We start from the raw sequence: 21,060 nt of genomic DNA, 5'->3' as shown, positions 1-21,060 counted from the left end.
TACTACAGCAGGAGTGGTGGGACAAGGCAGAAGAGTCAACCAGCCTGCTTTGCAGGAAGGACAGTCTCAGATGGGCTTAGGTAAAGATTTCCACCTCTGGCAGTAGAGCAATACATGAAGGAACTGCCCTCAGGGGAAGTTGCAAGGGGTGAGCCAGACAGAGCTTCAGCTACCGTTTGTTCCACAGTCACAGGATGGGCTCAATCCATCACTCACATGCAGAGGATGGCTGATACCTCCTTCCTTTCTGTATCATTGCTCTTCACATGACTTTCCTTCCCTTCATACCCCTTCCAAATTTTCAGATAAAACATTCATCAATAAAGCAAGTGGCCCCGGCATTGAGTGAAACCAAGGAGTGTGAAGCTGGCACTTCACTGAGATGGATGGGGTGGAAAGGCTCATGCTTTTCTGTTAAGGCTGTCTGCAGACTCAGACAGACAACATTATGTTAATTAGGCTGTGGGAAGATTTTCTTGGCAAACAAAACAGAAAATCACTTGTTTGTTAACAGAAACTTAGATTTGGTACTTTATGATGCAGTACAGTAACGCCAGTCTTCTCAACTCATCAAATAGCTGAGTCTTGGACACAAGGAAGTTATTTTCTATGCAGTTACAGAGAGAAACTGTAACTTCTCCCTATACAAAAGGAACTTTTCCAGGCAGCTCCAATCTATGCTCACGTCTTTATAGTTCAGTACTTATTTAAGAGCTGTTCTAGTCCGAGAATTATCTTTGTAGAAAACAGAACAGTCAGACTCCATATTTACAGTTTTCCCAGAGACTTTCAGATCAACTCACCTTATTAAAAGTAGAAAGAACATAATTTCTTTTTCCCAGATTACCTGCCCTGAAAATTCAGCCTGGAACCTAAAATTCAAGAAAAGGCTGTTGTAGCTTTGTTTTCCACTATCCCAGGAATCATCGGTAACGATCTAAAACGTAGTCAGGAGTATTAACCATTTTAGTCAATGCTGTGGTGCCCCCAGGATACGTTGGAAGACTACAGTCAGCTGTAGGTCCCTTCTGCACTGATTTTTTTTTTAAATCAGGGTAAGATAGCTTTCATGCTAATTCAGATTCCCACTGTACTTCTGTGAGGAACACTCACTCTAAGCAGTGGTAGCTAAGCTAAAGGAAAAGAAGTAAAATCCAAGTAACCATGTCCTGACACCAGGCTTTGTCTTGCTCCCTCCAGTTCTTGATGCAGAGAGTCAGAGTTCGTAGCAGAAACAGACCATGCATCGGTGGCTGGGATGTCCAGCCCAGATGAGAGATGTTGAGTTTTCTTTTTTCAGGCAGAAGACCTCTTATGTCTTTGGTCAGTCCTGCTTCCGTATGGCCACTGTATTTTGGAGAAGGAGAGAGGTAACTTTCCCTGCCTGAGTTTTAAAACGGAAAGAACAAAGACTCCTAATTTTGAGAAATTAGTCCTCCTGGTTCAAATCAACTTATTCATGACTTTCAGGAGGCTTGCTCAGGGAAATGTCTGTCTGGAAATCACAGTCAGTCTTAGGCTGCCAGCTAGTTCTGACAATGGCACTTCTGGGTGTTTCCAGAGATTTAGGCACAGGGAAATGCCACAGTCAAGGCTTGTGGCACTTAAGGAATTCAAATACTTCTAGGGTGTACATGGGAAAGGAGATGGGATTTTCCATTCTTTTCAGCTAGGGTGTCTACACTTTGCCTAACCTACAATTTGACACCTCTATTTTGGCATTGATGCCTAAATTCAGGAAAAGACCTGTTGAAGACACAGATATTCTCCTACCTGTGAGAAACTGGCTACTGCTTTAATTAACTCCTACACCAACAGAAAATTGACAGCCTGATGTCAATGCCGATGATATTACAGTTGACAGTAAGTGCCTCTCCATTCCATAATGAGGCTGATACTTTATTCAGTGCCTGGTGAAAGCTAGAGAACAGGCAAGATTCAGCTGGTGGAAGATGAAAATGTTACTGGGAGAAGCAATCAAGGAATATTATAAACAACCTTTGGATAGGAGGAGAATGACTTAGGTTTGCAACTGAAAGGCCTGGTTAGATGCCCAGCCAGCACCTGACAATCATACAGCTGCATTAGCAGGCATGGGGTCTCTCACCTCCAGCTGGTCAGGAGCATGAAAAAACACTGTCCATTACATTTATTATTTCCTGATTATTCTATTTACAACAGTTTTCCCCAGGGAGTCCCCTGGAGGCCTCTGAACAAGCTGCTGCAGAATCACTGAACGCAGCAGTTGTAGTGTGGAGGCTCCTACTGTAAGCACATGCCTTGGGCACTCAAGAATCTGCACTGGCAAGCTGTTAGTTTTCACCTATAATTACCAAAATGGCTAGGGATCTGCCCGCCTGCGAGACACTTCTCTCCCCAGGTGATCAGACTGTCACAGTGGCACTCAGCGGATGCACTCAAGCTGTCGCCTTGCCAATTTAAGTAAGAGCAGGACCTGCTTGCAACGAGTTTTGCTGAAGAGGGCTTCAAGCTTTCAGATATTTTCCCTTAGCTTGAACAGAAAAGAAAAACACCCTGGACTCTCAACTTTTACAAGTACTCCATAAAATCTAATAAAGCTTTTGCAGTGGTAAAGATGGGGCATGCAATCAGTATTTGTGAGTTGGACAGATTTTTGTTTATCTACATTTCACTGTTCAGTACTTTGTCTGTAAATAAAAAGGGCAGCACTGTCTTATGCATCCACAGCAGCAAAAATGAAGGACAGTGTCTTTCTGGAGAACTGTAAGGGGGTGGGGTGAGAAGGGAACACAGGACACTGACACTGACAAGCAAATGAAATTAATGGTAAGACTTGCGCTGGCAAAGAGATTTTACTTTTTAGAGTGGGACACAAGAGCCCTCCACATTTTCATTAACAAAAGAACTCACGAGCTACTATTTCCAAATGATCTGCCCACAGTGTTCAAATCAAACACCCAAACTATCAACACTGTGGGAACAAAAAGTGTTGCTTGAGCTGAATTTAGTTCTTTTTTTTTCCTTTGTAAAGCACCACACATCTTAGCCTGATACTCATTGTCCCTACAACTCTCTATCTGATTTACATTCACATGCCAATATACCTGGTATCAAATTTGTTCACATCATTTCCTTGTAGACCCCAAGAGCTGAGCATAGAAAGTTAATGTTGGTAGCTTAATGCCTTGAGAAGGAGGATTAAAAGCCGTTCTTCTGGCATCAAATTAACCCCAGCTTGTTTGAATGTAAAGTACACAGCAAGAGGTGAGTCCCTTCATCCTTATCAGGCAGATTAAATATGCCCAGATATACAGAGATTGAGATTAGCATGAATTTACATCAAGCCGTGTGAACAATACAGCCCTATGTGGAAGAGAGGCCTGTATGAGGGCACACAGCACGCACACCACCCACGGGCAGTCCCTGCTCAGCAGCAATGGTCACGTTTGCTCTGTGTAATGGATGAACAGCAAATTAACTGACAGAGTTTTCACACTAATTTTAAACAGATCCTTGAAATTAGGTGAAGTCTAGATAATGAGGTCAAGAGATTGAGGATATGAACTTATTGACTCTGGATAATAATTTTCTCAGTTTTCACTCCATTCATAAAGCCATAGCTTTGGTATATGTCCTACTTTACCACCTCCAGAAACTCAGGAGAATGAGGTCACATCTGGAAACTCCCCTAACCCAAGAGATTTCCAGCACCCTCAGAGCACAGCAAAATGACCTGGGCTTTGGGATTTGACACCCAAAGCACTAAGAAAATTCTTCTGATCTTATTCTACAGTGGGAGGATCTTCACAGGATTCCTCTGCTGAGCTGTAGGAAGTGTTAAGATTCTTTACCTAAAGTTGCAGCACACTCTCAGGAATAAACCATCATCAGGCTTACAAACCAAATGAGCTACAAGTCACTGATGCCTTTCGTAAAATTGCATGCTTTCATGCAAAAGTTTGTTTTACTTTACCTGCTTAAGTTTGCTTTAGCCCATTTGTGGGAGATCAGAAGAGATCCTGCTCTGTTGGGAACAGAGCATGCCAGTTAATAATGTGTGGTTAATGTCTCAAGCAAAAGCATGGAAGATGATCATAGAAGAAAAAATTAAGCAGACAGCACTGTGGGTCCTACCACAAAAATAAGATGCAATCTGCAACATTATCCACATTTGGGTTAGAAAGAGACGGTGGACCTTCTGATGGCACCATTTTTACAATGCATTAGCAGCAGCTGTGAGATGTCCTTTCAGTGTCTCAGCACAGTTGAGGTTGGAAGGGACGCCTCAGGATTCTTTAGTCTGATGCCCAGCCCAGAGTAGGATCAGCCAGAGCAAGTTGCTCAAGGCTGGGTACTGCCAAGTTTTGAGTGCCTCTAAGGACACAGACTCCACTACATCTCAGGACGACCCATGTAAGTGTTTTGTCACCCTCACCATAAAAAGGTTTTTCTTCCGTTCAAGTTCCATTTCCTGTACAGCAGCTTCTGCCCCTTCTTGTCACGGGGCACTCCTGAGAGGAGTCTACTCCTTCTGCTTCATCCCCATCTCCCATCAGGCAAGCATACCTATAAAAAAATTCCCCCAGAGTCTTCTCTTGAGCTCTCCCACCCTCTCCTCAGCCAACAGATACTCCAGCCTGTCCTTGTGTCCCACACTCTGAACAAGCACGAGATCCTTTGTTCCTGTCGCATGCACCCCGTGTCCCAGGTGTCTCCACTGTGCACAGCAGCTCCCAGGGCCCTGCTGTGCCCTTGCCCCGAGCAGGGCCTCCCTGCTCCCCAGGATGGGCTCCTTCCCCCTTCTCCCTCTGGGACTGTATGGCTGCCAGCCAGCAAAGAGGGCTGGCACCTCAGCAGGATCAGTGGGTGCTGGGGGTACAAGGATGTCCACAAAGGAGGGAGGAGAGGAGAAGGAAGTCCTGGTGCCACCCTGTGCTATGGCACCTACCAGGGGTGTACACCTGGCCTTTCCTTCCCCCTTCTGCCTGACCAGACCAGAGAGGGAGCAGGAACTAAAACGCCACCCAACCTTTGCCTGGGTATGGCTGTATTTGCTGGTTTCACAATTTCAAAACGCAGCCTGTGGCTCTGCCTCCTCATGCTCCTGCACACACCTCAGCTCTGGGATGTCACTCAGGAAATTATCTTCCTGGCCTTGCCCTGAGCCAGTGCCTGACCCCCAGGGACTCTCCCTCACCAGGAGAGCCCCCTGTGCCCTTTGAGAGGACGTGAACCACTCCTCACCATCAGAAGTTCCCTCTGGTTAATTACCCCCCTTTAATGTTGCAGCAGTAAATTTTTTCTCAGGATTATATAAACAATGCCTGTCTCCTTATCTACTCAGGTTCCAATCTAGCCCCTCATCACCATACTTTCTGGGCTGTAATTATAACATTATTAATGGTTACCCAGCCTCTGTGAAGTAAAGTAATCTTGACTACACCAGTTAATCAATACTTGGACAAATGAACTAAGCTTTTCCCTGGGCTAGGACAAGTAATTGTAATTATGAGATGTGATCAGATGGTGAAGTGCAGCTACTAACACACGCACTGGCAGAGAAGTGAAGTTTTAAATATCTATCAACAAGCTCTGTTTTCTCAGATACAGTATTTCTTTAAGTCCAGTTAAGCAGTTGTCTGAAGCCATTAGCTTTAGCTAATCAGTTCTCATCCTTCTGAGAAACGACAACTGAGATTCTAGCGGACTGACTATTGCGACCCCTTGCTGGCATCATTGTCCATCTGTCTGTGCGAACACTGAGCAGAAGGTATCACATTTGCAGTGAGGTCAGAGGGCATCTCAGGGAAAAGCACAAGAAGGCAGAGTGGATATGGACCAAATAAAAATGTACTACAAGTCTTGAACACTTTGAGGCATCTGCTAGTCAATACGGGTTAGTTACATTATGTTTGCTCTGTTTTCTGCATGAGAACCACACACGCAGCTTTGCAGAACCCTGGGCTGCAAGTACAACACAGGAGACCATCAAAAAATCTGCTCAGAAGATAATCTGGCCTCTTTTTAGTTTATGCGTTCTTATGAATACACACCAAAAACCTGCCTTGTCTAACTGAGGAGACACACACAAGATTAGCTGGGCAAATGGTCATTTAAATGCAGAAGGGAAGGCGGGCAATAGAATATTGATTTGCTTGTGTGCTGGTTTTGGCTGGAATAGAGTTAATTTTCTTCACAGTAGCTGGTGTAGGGCTCTGTTTTGGATTTGTGCTGCAAACAGTGTTGGTAACACAGGGATGTTTTTGTTATTGCTGAGCAGTGCTTACAGAGCACCAAGGCCTCTTCTGCTCCTCACACCGCCCCACCAGTAAGGAGGCTGGGGGTGCACAAGAAGCTGGGAGGGGACACAGCTGGGACAGCTGACCCCAACTGACCATATGACATGATGCTCAGCATATAAAGCTGGGGGAAGAAGAAGGGAGGGGAGGGACCTCTGGAGTGGTGACATTCATCTTCCCAGGTAACTCTCACATGCGATGGAGCCTTGCTGTCCTGGAGATGGCTGAACACCTGCCTGCCGATGGGAAGCAGTGAATGAATTCCTTGTTTTGCTTTGCTTGTGTGTGAGGCTTTTGGCTTATCTGTTAATCTGTCTTTATATCAACCCACGAGTTTTCTCACTTTTACTTTTCCAGTTCTCTCCCCCAGCCCATCATGGGTGCGTGAGTGAGTGGTTGCACGGTGCTTAGTTGCTGGCAACTTGTTTGCTTTAATCTTCTAAAAAGACTAGAATAGGTTAGGTTTTGTTTAGAGCTTTACAGATCCCAGTACTGGGAAATGTCCAACAGTGAAGGACGTGTGCAGGCTGCAAGCACTCAGGCAAATGTGTGGAAGTAGATGTACAGTCTGTCATCTTACCACAAAACATTTTTCAGGAATCTGCAAGAAATAAAGGTCCTTTCTGCAGTAGTAAAGACAAAACAGTCCCATGAAAGGGAAATACAAGTCATCTTTCACCATGCTGTAGTGCTCCAGGCAATTGAAAATAAGGTTACAAGAGGGAATCACAGGGAACAAACGCTGTCTACAAGTTCTGGAGTGAGAATGCCATGGAGGCTGGAAGTGCAGCAGTTACTCCCTTGAACTTGGTGGTGCTGGAAAGGAAAAGTTTCTGTTTGCACCACTTGCTTACCAACAGAGGAAAAAATTTTTTCTTTTATTCCCTCAGTTTGAGGTTTCCTTCCCTTGTCCTATGCCAAATAGAAAGCAGAAACTCAGGAATTTAAGGGAATCCAGAGAAATCTTCTGTAGCTCCTTCGTCACAGCAACAGCTTTGTGCAAATTCTGCCCAGACTTACTTTAAGGTAGCCCTGGGACCACCATAATCTATACTCCTCAGCTCAAAATCTAACTACCAAGGACCACCACAGCCTGGTAACATTTTGGGCAGATTCCTCCTGCACCTTCAGATACATGATTTATTACAGAGTGAAAAAAAATGGCAGATTTCCCTTGAATTCAGACCACTGCCAAAGTTTGTCTGGAACTTGCTAAGGTCAGTAAGATACAGGATGAGAGTTATCCAGTCGACTGGAGACACCTAGTAACACTACATCTGCAGGAACTACCCAAGGCTAACTTCACAATGAAAAGCACTCGCAGGCTACAGAATTTCATTTCATTCTGAAGTAAATACCTCATAGGACAAATTTGCTCATTGCCCCACATTCACTCCGGCAATCCAAGGGGAATGCTGCATTTCTCTGTTTTACAGGCAGCAGGTCATTTGTACCACTGCAAACCCCAGCCATGAAGCCAGTACTGCTGGTTTGCCCAGAGAGGACAGCAGTAACATCTAGAAACTCAGCAGACATTTAACCAAGCACCTCTATCCTAGTGTCATTGAAGGAAGTAGCTGTGGGACTGAGGATTCTCCTCCTACGCATGCACAGAGGTACTGATAGTTTAGGATTTAATAGAAGCTAACAAAAAAAGAGCATTTTTTTTCCTTAATATGATAAGATTAGGTAACTCAACTCTTCTGCTATTGATAAGCTTAAATCTCTCCCCTACCAATGTTGTGTAGGCTGGTTCTGTTTATATTTTTGTCCCTTTTCCATTGTAACTGTAGGAAAAAGGCAGATGCGTTCCCTGTGCTATGCAGTTCCCATTTGGGTCTCCAGGAACAATGAGCAAAATGGGTGCTGTGAAATTCATGCTCTTCAGTTGCTCTGAAGCCACTGACAGGTGCCATTCCCAACAAGGCAAGTTCCCTCCACTGCCCATCCTGCCTCCTCAGCAAGGTCCTAGATTTCAGCACCCACACTTGTGGCTCCTGCTGACATCAAGTTAAGTATCTCTCTAACTAAAAGCATTTTTAGCACCAACTTTATACTCATTGTTTGTGGTGAGCATGCATAAGTGGTAGACTCAGGTTCTTCCATGAAGTGACAGTCTCATCACCATCTAGCAGAGGGGGCTGCAACAAGTAAGTGCTGTTACTGACTTCTAATTTTTTTTTTTTTTTTTTGTATTTTAACTATGTAATTTGAAATAAGACTCCTAAATCCTCAACTGTGCAGACTATTACCCTTATTAACAGCTTTCATAGCCATCTTTATAGCCATTGCCTTCTTCCAGCTAACCCGTTGACTCTCACTGGATTTTAAAAGCTCTACTGAATTTATACGTTGGGACAGAGATTACCCCTTTTACAATATATTCGTCCAGAATCTCCTTCCAAATAGCCCTGATAAACACTAATATATCGTAAATAGTGTCCCTGCCAATGGCATTGGGGGTTGGAACTAGATGATCTTTAAGGTCCCTTCCAACCTAAAGCAGTCTACAATTCTATGAATATTAACAAGGGGCTAATTACACTCTTAGGGAAGGCTGTTCCTAGATCTTCCCTCATTCAAACACTATCACCCCTTGAGCTAGAAATGTATGCAGTCAGGGCCAGCTCACAAACATTTCCAGATTAAAAACTGAGACTCCTTATAGTCGAAGTGATTTCTATTCTCAATAAAACTGGGGTTAAAGGCAGAAAAATGTCATCCTGTCTTGTAAAGCAGCTTAGCACATTTACCAAATGCCTGTGGGAGAAGCATCCCGTTTTCACCAGAGCTTTATGTAGCCAATTCAGCTGTAACAGTTCTGGCTACTTTACTATCGACAATTTGACAAGTGGACTCAAACACAAGATGTTTTGTGATTTTCTTTCACAAACCTGGATGGGGACAACATCAACTAGAAATTGAAAATGGAGTTCCATTGGCATTTTTCTTTTGGATCTATTCTCCCAAGGAATTTAACTTCATTTTTAGAGGAGTGTTCCAACAGACCGCTGGAAAGATAACCCTTGCTTCATTTCCCTTCCCTCCAGCCTTAAACAACCAGGACTCATACAGTTATTTTTATTCTTTCCAGATACCGCAGCCTGGCCTGTTTATAAAATGTAAGAGGTAGACAGATAATTGTACTATTTCACTAGTAAACAGGGAGCTGAATATGAAACTGAGCTCAGAATTGGAAACCCTGTCAGAGTGTTGGTGAATCATTGTATGAAACAAATTGTTCACTTTCTATCCAGCCCATTAACTACAAGGATGGAAAGAAATGCTCTCACAACGCATAATGCTGCAATTTCCTATATTCACTTAGCACTTCCCCTTTCCCTTCTGCAGATCAGAAGCATTACATTTGAGATTTAATTCGCTCCTCTAACCACATTTTCATTCCCAACTCTGACAAACCAAGCTATCGCTTGGTGAAAATGCAACAGCTTTTGCAGTGTTCATGAATACAGTGCTCTTCCTCTCCTTTGGAAATAACGTAATGGCAGGAAAACACAAAAAAATTATATACAGGACCCTGCGCCTATCCAGATGCAAAGAGCCTCCCTTTTGAGTCTCCTCAGCGTTTTGAGAGATGGCCTATCAAAACTGAATTCACACAAACCCCACATCATTTGTATGACAGATTTTGTGCTGACATTGTGATGAGAAAATCAGTACTTGCCCATGCCCCCTTTCCTTGTGTTTCTAAGTCTGGGAGAACTTGCTGACATTTTTAATAGTCTCCCAAGCGTTAGTCTTTCTAAACACGCTGCCCAAAGCCATTCTGACTCTGAAATGGAGCAAGGAAGATTGTATCGGTCCAGCTGAGAGCCCTGACTATCCCAGAGTGCTTCACTCCAGCAATGAGGCTGGGTTTGCCATCCTGGGCAGAATGCTCTGCTACCACACTGTATTCATGCTCAGACCTGCACCAGGCTGCCCACTTCTTCATGGCAACGTCCTGCAGAGAAATAGCCCTGGGTGTGCACAGCAGTGAGAGCTCACACAGCCCTTCAGGTCTACCATTTGCTATTCCTGGCCTCAGAGAAGAGGGGGACAGCTGAGATGAATACCGGCACAGCTTCTGCAGGATGACTGCAACGGGATGGAGGCCTGGAAAGGATGACTGTGTCACCTCTGTCCGGTACCTACAGGGATGGTGTTGGTGGGTCTCTACTGTGGGGTTTTTTTTCAAGCAGAAGCCAGGCATGAGAAGAAAGGTTTTGAAGGAGAGCTATGAAATAAAATTCTTGACACTTTTCAACCTCTTTTTGCTACCTTTCCTGCACATATGACAGTATATGTTAACTGATCCTGCTACACAGACACCCACAGGCAAAGCCTGAGGAACTGTTCTGTAAAAACAAGTCACAGAAGACAAACAGTGGTCATTTGAGGCCACCGGAGCAGCTAGAAGTGGGAGCTCTTCTCTAGGACTCAGGTAGCTTTGTAACTTCTGCCCCGTCAATTAGCGTCAAGAGTCTTCCCTTGGATGTATGAACGGTGCCGATCAACACTGGCAGGAAGCAATAACATCTTGGAAAAGATCAGACCTCGTTGCCTCTGCATCTTCTGTGCACTGGATTTTTATTCTGGAGATAACACTGCCAGAGTGGCTTTTAAAAAAATGCCTGCAAATGAAATAAGGAACAGATCTTGTGTGCCTGACTTAAAGCTCTAGCTCCTGCTCCAGCAGATGCAGATCTATCTCAGAAAACAGGGGCTGGATTGAGACCCGAAGGTAAAATGTAGCCTTTCAGTCCAGCAGCTATGAAATCTGTTTTGAGCTACTAATTGAACTGACTGGCACTGGCACTAAAATGCCTCTTGCAACATGTGCTGGTTTTGCAGCAATTGAGATTTTGATTCCCTGGTTCCCACTTGATGTGAGACACTTGCTTTTTCATAACCTACCTGCCAGTGATCTATCAGGGATAATCAGTAAAAGGGAATTCAACCAAATTGATCCTCCAGACAACTTCTGCTAGAGTAGCAAATCCACCGTGTGCATAACCTTAAACCCAATTAGCATTAACTGGCCCAATTAGCATCAACTGGCCTTATTCACATCTCTGAGGTTAGCCACGCACTGCAAAGAGGGACAGTGAGGAAGGGTAGCATTTTAGGTGTACCCATCATTTGTCAAGCCCTGTGAAATGACAGTATCACACTTTCCGCATTATTTTACTTCCACATAAAGTAGCAAGACTGGGTAGGGAGTTTGGTGGTAACAAGAGAATCTTGAGGCAGAAAATGCCAAGAACATCAACTATTCCATAATTAACATATCTTAGTAATCCTTACAGAAAAATAAAATAGTAACACATTTCAAAAGGTATTTTGCAAAAGAAATAGAAAACAAAACTGATTTCATAGGAAATAAAAGTGACTTTATTTGTGCCACGCTGGTCTCAAATCACCCACTTCGACTCCTGTGGGGAAGCAGTGCTGTTTGGCTCTGGAGTGCTTTATTGCTGCTCTGTTATCAAAATTGTATTCATGCTGGAGCTCACACAGAAGCCAGTGATGTGGGCGTATTTGGGTTGTGTTTTGGGTCATGTGCCAGTTTAACACGGACTGAAATCTACCTCCTGCTGCTTTGCAAACTCAATTCTTCCCCTCCAAAGCTGGAGTGTGGCAACAGCAGCTTCTTCTCCATTATTTTTCCTGGATATTTGAAATTTCTAACTACATTTTGAAAGCGTCCACTTGAATATCCATCACCAAACTGCATTTTAAAGTACGTGACTATGCAATCCACTTCACACTTATTCCACCTGAATAGTCCACTCTGGGCAAAATCCCCAAGAAGGTGCCTTCACTTATTTTTAGTCTCACCTTAACATCTCAACTGCTGGCAAAGAATTATAAATTCTTATTCCAAGGTGTTAGAGAGCCCTTTTAAACTAAATGTAGTTGTTGTAAGATGTTTTAAATAGACATCACTGAATTTTATTTTGTGTTTACTTACCTTTTCTCCAGGACCAGATACAAAATGGAACAACACAAATTTCATGGAGTATTTCAGCTGAGGACATTATTTAGTCTCTAAGTTAAGTTAGAAGAAACTGCCAACAAGAGTGCCAAGGACATCTCTACAACCTTTACTATGTCAGCTAGAGGGACTCACTACTAATAAATATTTGCTAGTGTAACCAAAATCTCTCTCCTAGCTCCAGGTCTCAGCTGAAGCCCAGAAGAGGAATATGTCACCTCTTTGTCACTGAGAAGGCAAGAATTTGTCTGTGAAACATCTCCAGAGCTGGAGTGACTGATAGCAAAGAGCCAAGCCATTGTGTAACAATACCAGGATTACTCCCTGTCCTGTCTCAGCTAGGGTGGCGTTAATTTTCACCAGAAGTTGGGAGGGAGCTACAGCTGGGACAGACAGGTGATCCAGCCAATAGATTATCTGACATCATGCTGATGGTATGCCTGTGAAGCGTGTTTTGGGAGAGGGTCCTGGATCACATTAGGAGCTGAAGGGGTCTGTGCTCTGTATCACTTGCTTTACGTATTATTACTGTTGTCTATTTCTCCTTCTGAGTTGTTATATTCAATTATCCTTATCTCAACCCACAGAGTTTTGTATTTTTCTCCCTCTTTCCTTCCCATTTGGGAGGTGAGTGAGTGCCCCTGTGGTGCCCAGCTCCCGGCTGGGTCTAAACCACAATAGTCCCTCTGCAAATTATTTGGAAACATGCCAATGGTTCCTACTGAACTAGAAGGGAAGCTGCCACATTTCTAGAAAGACATAGGCTGCCCCACTGAAACAAGAAGTTTCCAGGTCAGGGTGGAAAGCTGATTTCCTGAGTGGAAGGAGCGTTGCATTGATCTTCACCTGGCCCTTAATGCGACACCGGGCTGAGCAGCAGGTGTGGTCCCAGAGTTCCCCGGCCAGCTCTGCCAGGGGCCTGCCCCAAGGCTCCCTTCTGGACCACACCAGCAGGTTTCTTTCCCTTGGAAGCCAGGGGAGTTGGGGAGAACAGGCTCCTCTGTGCCTGGATTTCAGCAAGACACAAAGTTGACGTGTGTCTGGAGCATTCAGACTCAGGATCTTGGAAGAGCTTCAGGTTCTCCAGATTGTTCAAGTGGGCACTGTCTTCCTGACAGCCCAAACGCAGGCACAGATAAGATGAAACCTTCCAACATTTATGTTTATAAAGTTGAGCAGCTTAAAAACCTGTTTTCAAAAAGGACAAACGCTGGTTGCTGACTATCAATCCTGCCTCTAGATAGCTGTAACTAGCAGGTAAGTCATGCACAGAGGTCTCTCAAATGACTTATGAGCTTAAAAAAGAGCATGATAGTCAGCATTTGGGGTTACACTCAGACCATGGGTCCAATTCGTTCCCTAAAGGAATACAGAAGGACAAAGAACCAGTCTTTAGGGCCATTAAAAGACTGAAGGAGGTGGCAGAGGTGCAGGAGATGTACAAATACTTGGCAGTGGTGGCCATTGACCATTACAGCTTTTGTGAACCAGCCAAAGCCCTTTGATGAGCAGGCTAAGCCCTTCCCAGGCAATTGCTCTAAGGGGCTTCAAAATAGAATGTAGTCTCTCCCCTGGCCTCCAGATGGGACCAGCTGTGCTAATACCACTCCTGTATTATTCCTATATTTCTGCAACCTAACCTGTTCTCTTAAAAAATGATGGAGGCTCTGCTGTCTCGCTAGGCAATCTCTCCCCTGTACTTCACTGTTAGATAACTCCATACTCCTTTCCTGCAATGTAAGTCCATTAGTTCTTCAGGCTGGAGAACAGTTACTTCTGATTTGCAGCTATTTCTATGTGTTTGAAAAAGGTTATCACATCTCACCTCAGTTTACTCTCCTTCAAACTAAGCAATCCCAGCTCCCCAGTTCATCACACAGAGGCCAAGCTGCTGCTGGCTGGTGATAGCTTTCAGTAACTGCTGACTGGGCTGCATTTGTACCAGCAGCCTGCAGGTGAAAACCTTCAGCAGCTTTAGCTCTCTGAGCCAGGCTGTCCTCTCAAAGATATGAAACTTTCTTCTATAATCCATTACAGCATATCAGTAAATATACATTACACCACAGTAAATTTCTGGAATTTTCCTCCATCACATTAGGATATCATCACAAGAAGAAAGGGAAAGACATTTTGTGAAAGAGTAGTGAGGGGCTAAACTTAAAACAGGCTTCAACAGGTCTTGAAGAGTAGAGTGGGAAAACGCAATATATTATGTTAACACTTTCCCCACTCCACCCCCTCCACCAAACAAATGAAATGAAATGTACGAACCATGTCTTGGTTTGCAAATGAAACTTGGTATTTGTATTTGCTGCAATGTCTCAGAGTGTTGTTTTTCATTTTAGACTTTGCATGGTAGTAAACACTGCAATACTTTACATTCATTAAGCTCGGGCCCATTTACTCTGTGCAGGCAAAGCAAGTGCATATATCTCAGACCCATAAAGCATCAGTTCAGAATTACACAGGAAATAAATGAGCCTAAACCAGAAGTCCAATTTCCAGAGTCCAGCTCACTAAAGCTAAACAAGCACCTTAGATAAATATGGCCTACTTTAAATGAAACGTTAGTGTAATTTGATAACTGTCAATAATTCCCTCATTATGCCTAAATGAGCTTGTCATCCAAGGAGATTGCTGCACGACTGACCTTAATTTGCTAATAAAAAACACAGAGAGGAATTTCAGCTAAGCTGGAACTATTTGATCCATAAAAGTGCAATAGTGCACTTTTTAAAGGGTTCCTTCCCAGTCCTGGCTCCTGACTGGCTGAAGCCCAAAGCCAGTTTGCCTTGCAGCCTGTAAGAAGGCAGCTCTGCTGTGTAAGAACAGTGAACAATTGTCTCTCTAAATCACTATTATTCCTTAGGCCCATTATATTTAATTTATTTTTAATCATGTTGTATAATAGAAATAAAATCATTGGATTAAGCATATATCTAGCAGCAGGAGCCCATTATCCTTTGACAATGTTCTGTTTCATTGACATTATATCTTCATTGTAGACAGTTTCCTTGCCATCATTAGTCCTAAAATGACTATTGGATTTCAAGGGTTTCTCCCTAATCCATAATAAGATTTACTCACTAACAGCACAAAACAAAACAAAGATACGCTTCTATTGTTTTACTGCTGTGGAATTCTTATTTTAAGCTATTCAGAAAAGTCAAGAATAAATCCACATATTCCATGTGCTTAAAGTTTTCCTGCATAGTTCTGATTCAAGGGAAAGCCTCAGTAACTTTGTAAGCTTTGGATCTTTGGTTACTCATCATGGCTTTATTTTACTTAAGCAACCAACAATACTTTGTCAGTTCTTGCACTGAGTATTTCTTGCACAATGACTTTTTCAGACCAGTAAAAGCAAATCTCAGTATAGTCCATTTTCTCCAGAAAGGGCTACGAGAAGTTCATCAGATTCCACAGGAAGAAAAAAGGGATAAACTTCCATGTCAAAGTTACCAGCAATTCCTTTCTGATAAGTGCTAGCTAACAGAGTCAGCATTAATATAGGGAAGTTAAAGAATTCCTCTGGCACGCTGATCCCCATGGGACAATCCAGCAGCTCTTCATTTGTACCTACAGCGGACACAGTTAAATCTAAAACTAAATTTTTTTCACACTCTATTAACAGTAGCATTAGACTGCAGCAGGGACCATCCATAGAAAAAAGTGTTTTCTGTTATCTCATAGTTACCTTTGAGGAGGTGGCAGAGTTCCCTGTGAAAATTATCCCTACAGATTTCCTCTTATTTAAGGATATGCTGGTACTATCAAGTGGTGCTCTTTTTATGCTGAAATTGCTAGCAACATTTCAGAGTATCTGCATGACTCTTTCAACTGGGAGAGCAGCTTCAATAGGTGCCAATTTTCCATATATGTAGACCAGCTCTGACACTTTCACCCATGCTGACATGATCTGCATAAGCCATGTGGTTTCCATTAAGAAGGGTCCATACAACACAGTCATCTCTCCATTATCTTGGCTAATAGGAGAATAGAATAACCCAGATAAAGGAAAGACATGTGTAATTATTGCTTCCAGATAAAAGCCAGCTCAAATATTTCTGCTTTTTGCTCCCCAGACAGAACTTGTACTTCTGTCAGAGCTTGCTAACTCAGAGGTTATTAACTCAGGCATTACCTGCATCCATCTGGCACAAGCTAGGCAGCTTGGGTGTCTCTACAATTTAATCACACCAAGAGTAATCTACAAACTGATAATCGTCTCGGCTATAATTAAATAACAACTTCCATACTCATCCTTTTATATATGCTGATACTGACCCAGTCATGCACGGCCACGTCGAGGTTGAATGCAGCATAATGAGGAAAGGCAAATTACGTGTGAAATGCCAAGAGGGGCGTGTTCAAAAGACAAGGGAATGCAGAACGCACACGACGACGTCGAAGGGCTTTATATTCACATCTAGCAACCCGGCACTAACAGGAGCACTCCCTCTCTCACTCCTGGAGAGCCCTCATGGAGGAAGGGTGCTCAGGACTCTCACAGGTAACACATGCATGAACTACAACCACCTTTCTACACAAATTGCAGAGATTGGGTATTTTTATTGTGTTGCAATTGCTCAACCATGCTGAACATTTGTCAGCTGTGAGTTCTCATAATCTGTAATATCCACAGACCTTTTAGCACTGATACATAGCCTCCCTGATCTCAGCATTCATATATAAATTGCATTGTTCAGTCACAAGAGACACTCATTTCTGTTACAGATATACGGGCAAAACATTGTCTTCACCGCTATAGAAAGAAATACAGATTCTCTTACAAAGAAAACGAATAAATTGCAAATTATTTTTTTTCTGGATTCTTATGGGAGGAAAGGGATTATAAAGGAATAAACTCAGACTTCATGAAATCAACAACACATTGAACAGTCTTACATATTGAAGCGAATCATCTTATGGAAACAAAACCATTGCCAGGCAAGTTTGTAACAGTGTACATTGTGCTGAGGAACTGATGATTATATTCTGCCACATTCCATGGTGCATTTATGAATTAGCATCACCTTGGTTTGTCTGCACATTACGATTAAGACAGAGCTACACAATGATTCAAGCCACAGGCCAAGTCATGAAGGGAAAATGGATGGGTTTGAGAAATTAGCCATATCATGTGATGTTACTAGACCGGCTACAGAAAAAGCAACTGACAGCAAATCACAGGGCCACACCTATCAAATCCCTAAATATCTGTTCATTTTGCTTAAAGCATCACATACAGTGTTTAGATCGCTGCGGAGGTCCTGGACAACATTTTCTATACTCCTGGTATCCTTCAGGATCTCAATGCTTTGCGTATATGGATTGAAATACACAGAGAAGGGACGATTGATTGATTTGGCAAAGTCCCTGAAAGGAAAAAGAAAATGAAAACTTTTTTTTTCCTCAACTATTAAAGAAAAGAAAATTAGATTTTTGAGTCCAGGGAAATAATTTACCTCATTTTTTCTTTGGCTTCTTCAAAACTTTCTGAAACAAAGTAAACTTCCTGGAAAGTAGTGATAAGGCATTCTTGTAAACAGGTTGTCTTTGGATCAAATGTTTTCACATTGGCCTTGTCAGAGAGAGCATGCTGCAAAATATACCATAGGATCTGTTAAATGGTATTTTGATACTTCTACATATCTATACAACTGTTCATATATACAGATTTTATATCACTGTGCTGTACGTTTCTCCTTAGTTGGTAGCCTCCCTTGTTGTACATACAGTGTTTTTTTTAAGTTTAAACAGAATAAATCATTTGTTACTTAAAAAAGCTCTTTTTATGTGAGTATTTTTTCCCAAAAATAATTATTAAAATAATACAGAGGAGGAAGAAAAGCACCCGCCATGTAAGCATACAGACCTAAATCTACAGCTGGAAACAGGAAAGTCATGAAAAAAACCATTCCTGAAAAACTATCTCTACAACTACAAGTATGTATATCCCCAAACTGTCACTTAACTGGCGGAACTGATCATCGTTGTGGTGGGTGAATTCAGTCTGACCAAGTCATTCATATAATCTGTGCTTTACATTTTCAGGCCAAAATCATATACTATTTTCCTGACAGTGAGTTTAAGAGTAAAAATATATATCAGAAAGCCCATTAAATAATGCTCATTTCTTGTCTGCTGATGGAAATGCATTACCCTTCTGCCATGTACACCTGAGCAATAACGCCTCATATAGTACTGCAAGCTACAAATAACTAAATAAACAGCCATGGTGAAGTACAGAGTAGACATCAGGCAAATGAAGCATCAAATGCTGCTACCCAGAGAAGAGCTTTCTGATTAGCCTCTCTCTTCATGTGAATGGCACAAGCCACTAGAAAGGACACAGGTATTTCAAAACTGAAAACCACGTACTGAGACATTTTCCAACACAATCTTTTTCTGGCTTCCCTTTCCCCTTCAATACTTGTGCTAGCTTTTCTATATACCTTAACTTTCAGAGCACACATTTTCATTCTCAGTGCTCTGTACAGAAGTAAAAGGTAAGGAAGCAGAGCATATTTAGGTCAACTTTCAACCTTCTTTAGTCCCTTACTATCTATCCATAGTGAAGATGTGCATGAAAAGCACAGAGAAATGACAGGGAGGGAGCAGATCCCTGAGGTCTGATGGTGCGTCTTTTTCTTTATTTTCTTTCTGCATGGACATTCTTTATGGCAGAGTAAGGTATTAACCTTAAGGTATTCACCATACCTTTTATCCCAGTTCTCGCTTAGGCCTATTCCTAACTCCCTGTGAAAGGCTCTGAAAATATCACATTATCTCTCAGTCTGCAGTCTCCAAATAACAGGACATAAAACTGGAACAAGAACCTCTTCCTCCCACCTCCTCTCTCTCCAAAAATAAATACATGAATAATTAATGCACGGAATCTTAAAATATCAGGGAATTAACTTGCTTTAGTACATGTACCTTTTCCTGCTCACAAGGTTTGCTTTTTCTAGCCAGTTATCAGTTAAACAGGTTTGAAAACAAAAACTAAAAAATGCTCCGTCTTCACCACCACCTTCTTCTAAATGGATTGCAGGAACAGGCTCACCTCATTAGGCCCCTGACTATATCCTCGTTGTCACTTCCTCCTTGCAGAGCCAAGATGAGGTTGAGTGCCTGTGAATTTGAGCATTTACCTCCTCCTATCAAAATGAATTTGTTTTTCTTGACTAGGAATTATAACAGGCTCCCTGGGAGATTAACTATAGATAAAACCACCTCCTTTTAAGGTGCCTTTGTACCTCCAGGTGAAACTTGATGCCTCGAATGCCAAAAGCACAAAGTTTTAAGACACTGACTGGATTGAGTGGAGCCCTGTGCAGGGAATCAAGCAAGTGATATAAGCCACATTTTCTTAGCAACTGAGTCAGTAGATGACGACTTCTGGCTCGTGGATTCTTTGCTATACTGTGAGAGATTCAACAGAAAGGGTGATAATGTTGTCACCCCTTATCCTCCATTCACTAAATGCCTCTGCTTGGCCAGGCCTACTCATTGGAATTGAAGCCATCAGAGGCAAGAAGGGATTCAGCCTGTGGGTCCTGCATTGTGAACAATTGCTCCGATCACTAAGCCTTAATTTTATAAAAGGGAAGAGTTTAAAGAGACGCAACAGCTAATTCTGTATCACAATGGGTGTGTTCTGAGAAAGTCTTTCTAGTAATTCTCATCAGATTATCTGTATGAAATGACTCCTGCTTTCTGGATCTCAGTTTAGTTTGTGCATGACCAGAGCTGCTGCTTCACACAGCAACTCTGTAGAGATTAGGATGTGGAGATACCAGGAAACACACAACCTGGAAACAGGGTAAAGAATTCAGACATGCCTTCAAAGTTAGGTGAGAAACGACCAGTTGTTCCTAGGATTGAAGTTTGGGAGTTAAATGCCTAAATTCTGATTAATTTCCACCCAAGATACCTATCTCCCTCCTAGGATACTGTCTTTTGGCTCTTGGATCAAGTAGGCGTTGTCATGGCTACAAAAGCAAACAGAAACTTCTTCAAAAATCTGGATGGTGTATGCAAATTCTGAAGCCCAGCATCTGTAACATCTACTATTGAGATGATAGGCCGACCACATCAATGCCAGGGTTCAGAAACTGAAATGAACCTGCAGACAAACCTTTAGAACCTTTAGTTCACACTGTCTAGTGTGAACTAGGATAGTCAGGACACTGACTCAAAACCAAACCAGATTTTTTTTTTCAGACAGTGCTGGCACTCTCAAAATAATGAAGTACAGAAACCTCAATGAGGATCTTGGTCTGGTGAGTCCAAAAGTTTTCAAAAGCTCAGACCTGTATTTTTTTTAATGAATGCTATTCACTTATGTTTTGTTTGGCTGTTCGGTTCATCAGTGAACTCAAGTATAACAGACTAAGTATTCAATACAGATTTCTCCACCAGAAACCTCTTCAGTAATCCACCTCCAATGAGATGCTAAGGTTAATAAGCATACAGGAAATAGCTTTTGGTCAAATAGAGAATCTTACCATCTTGTGGATTTGTGGCAGCTATCCCCAACGGCCCATTCATACAAATTGTGCTGCTTATGCTAATACAGCTATTGGCGTTTCTCCTTCAGTTCAAGAAACAAGAGTTTGGGGTGAAACTTCCAAATCAGTCATCACCGATTCCCAGGAAAACCAGCAGTATCAAGCAACTGGACAGCTTAAGAATTAGATAACTACCCATACTGGAAATAACACTAAAAAAAAAAATGCTTACACTCCATGCTTGATCAAAAATCAACAACCTCTA

General features: G+C 42.5%; 1 protein-coding gene across 1 annotated transcript in view; it reads right to left on the bottom strand.

The window, feature by feature from the left end:
• Window positions 1–16,850: 16,850 nt before the first annotated feature.
• The window catches only part of TPH2 (tryptophan hydroxylase 2), a gene marked incomplete at its 5' end in the record, with an annotated part of 46,575 nt that continues 42,365 nt past the window's right edge, over window positions 16,851–21,060 (bottom strand). Inside the window, 2 exons of the mRNA XM_008948101.1 lie at window positions 16,851–17,658; window positions 17,748–17,881. Coding sequence (XP_008946349.1) covers window positions 17,484–17,658; window positions 17,748–17,881 — 309 coding nt within the window. The remainder of the gene's footprint in view (window positions 17,659–17,747; window positions 17,882–21,060) is intronic.

This window comes from Merops nubicus, unplaced genomic scaffold (genome assembly GCF_000691845.1).
Source record: "Merops nubicus isolate BGI_N331 unplaced genomic scaffold, ASM69184v1 scaffold8429, whole genome shotgun sequence".
Lineage (NCBI taxonomy): Eukaryota > Metazoa > Chordata > Aves > Coraciiformes > Meropidae > Merops > Merops nubicus.
The sequence above is the reverse complement of the archived record's forward strand: the minus strand, read 5'-3'. Positions and strand labels throughout refer to the sequence as shown.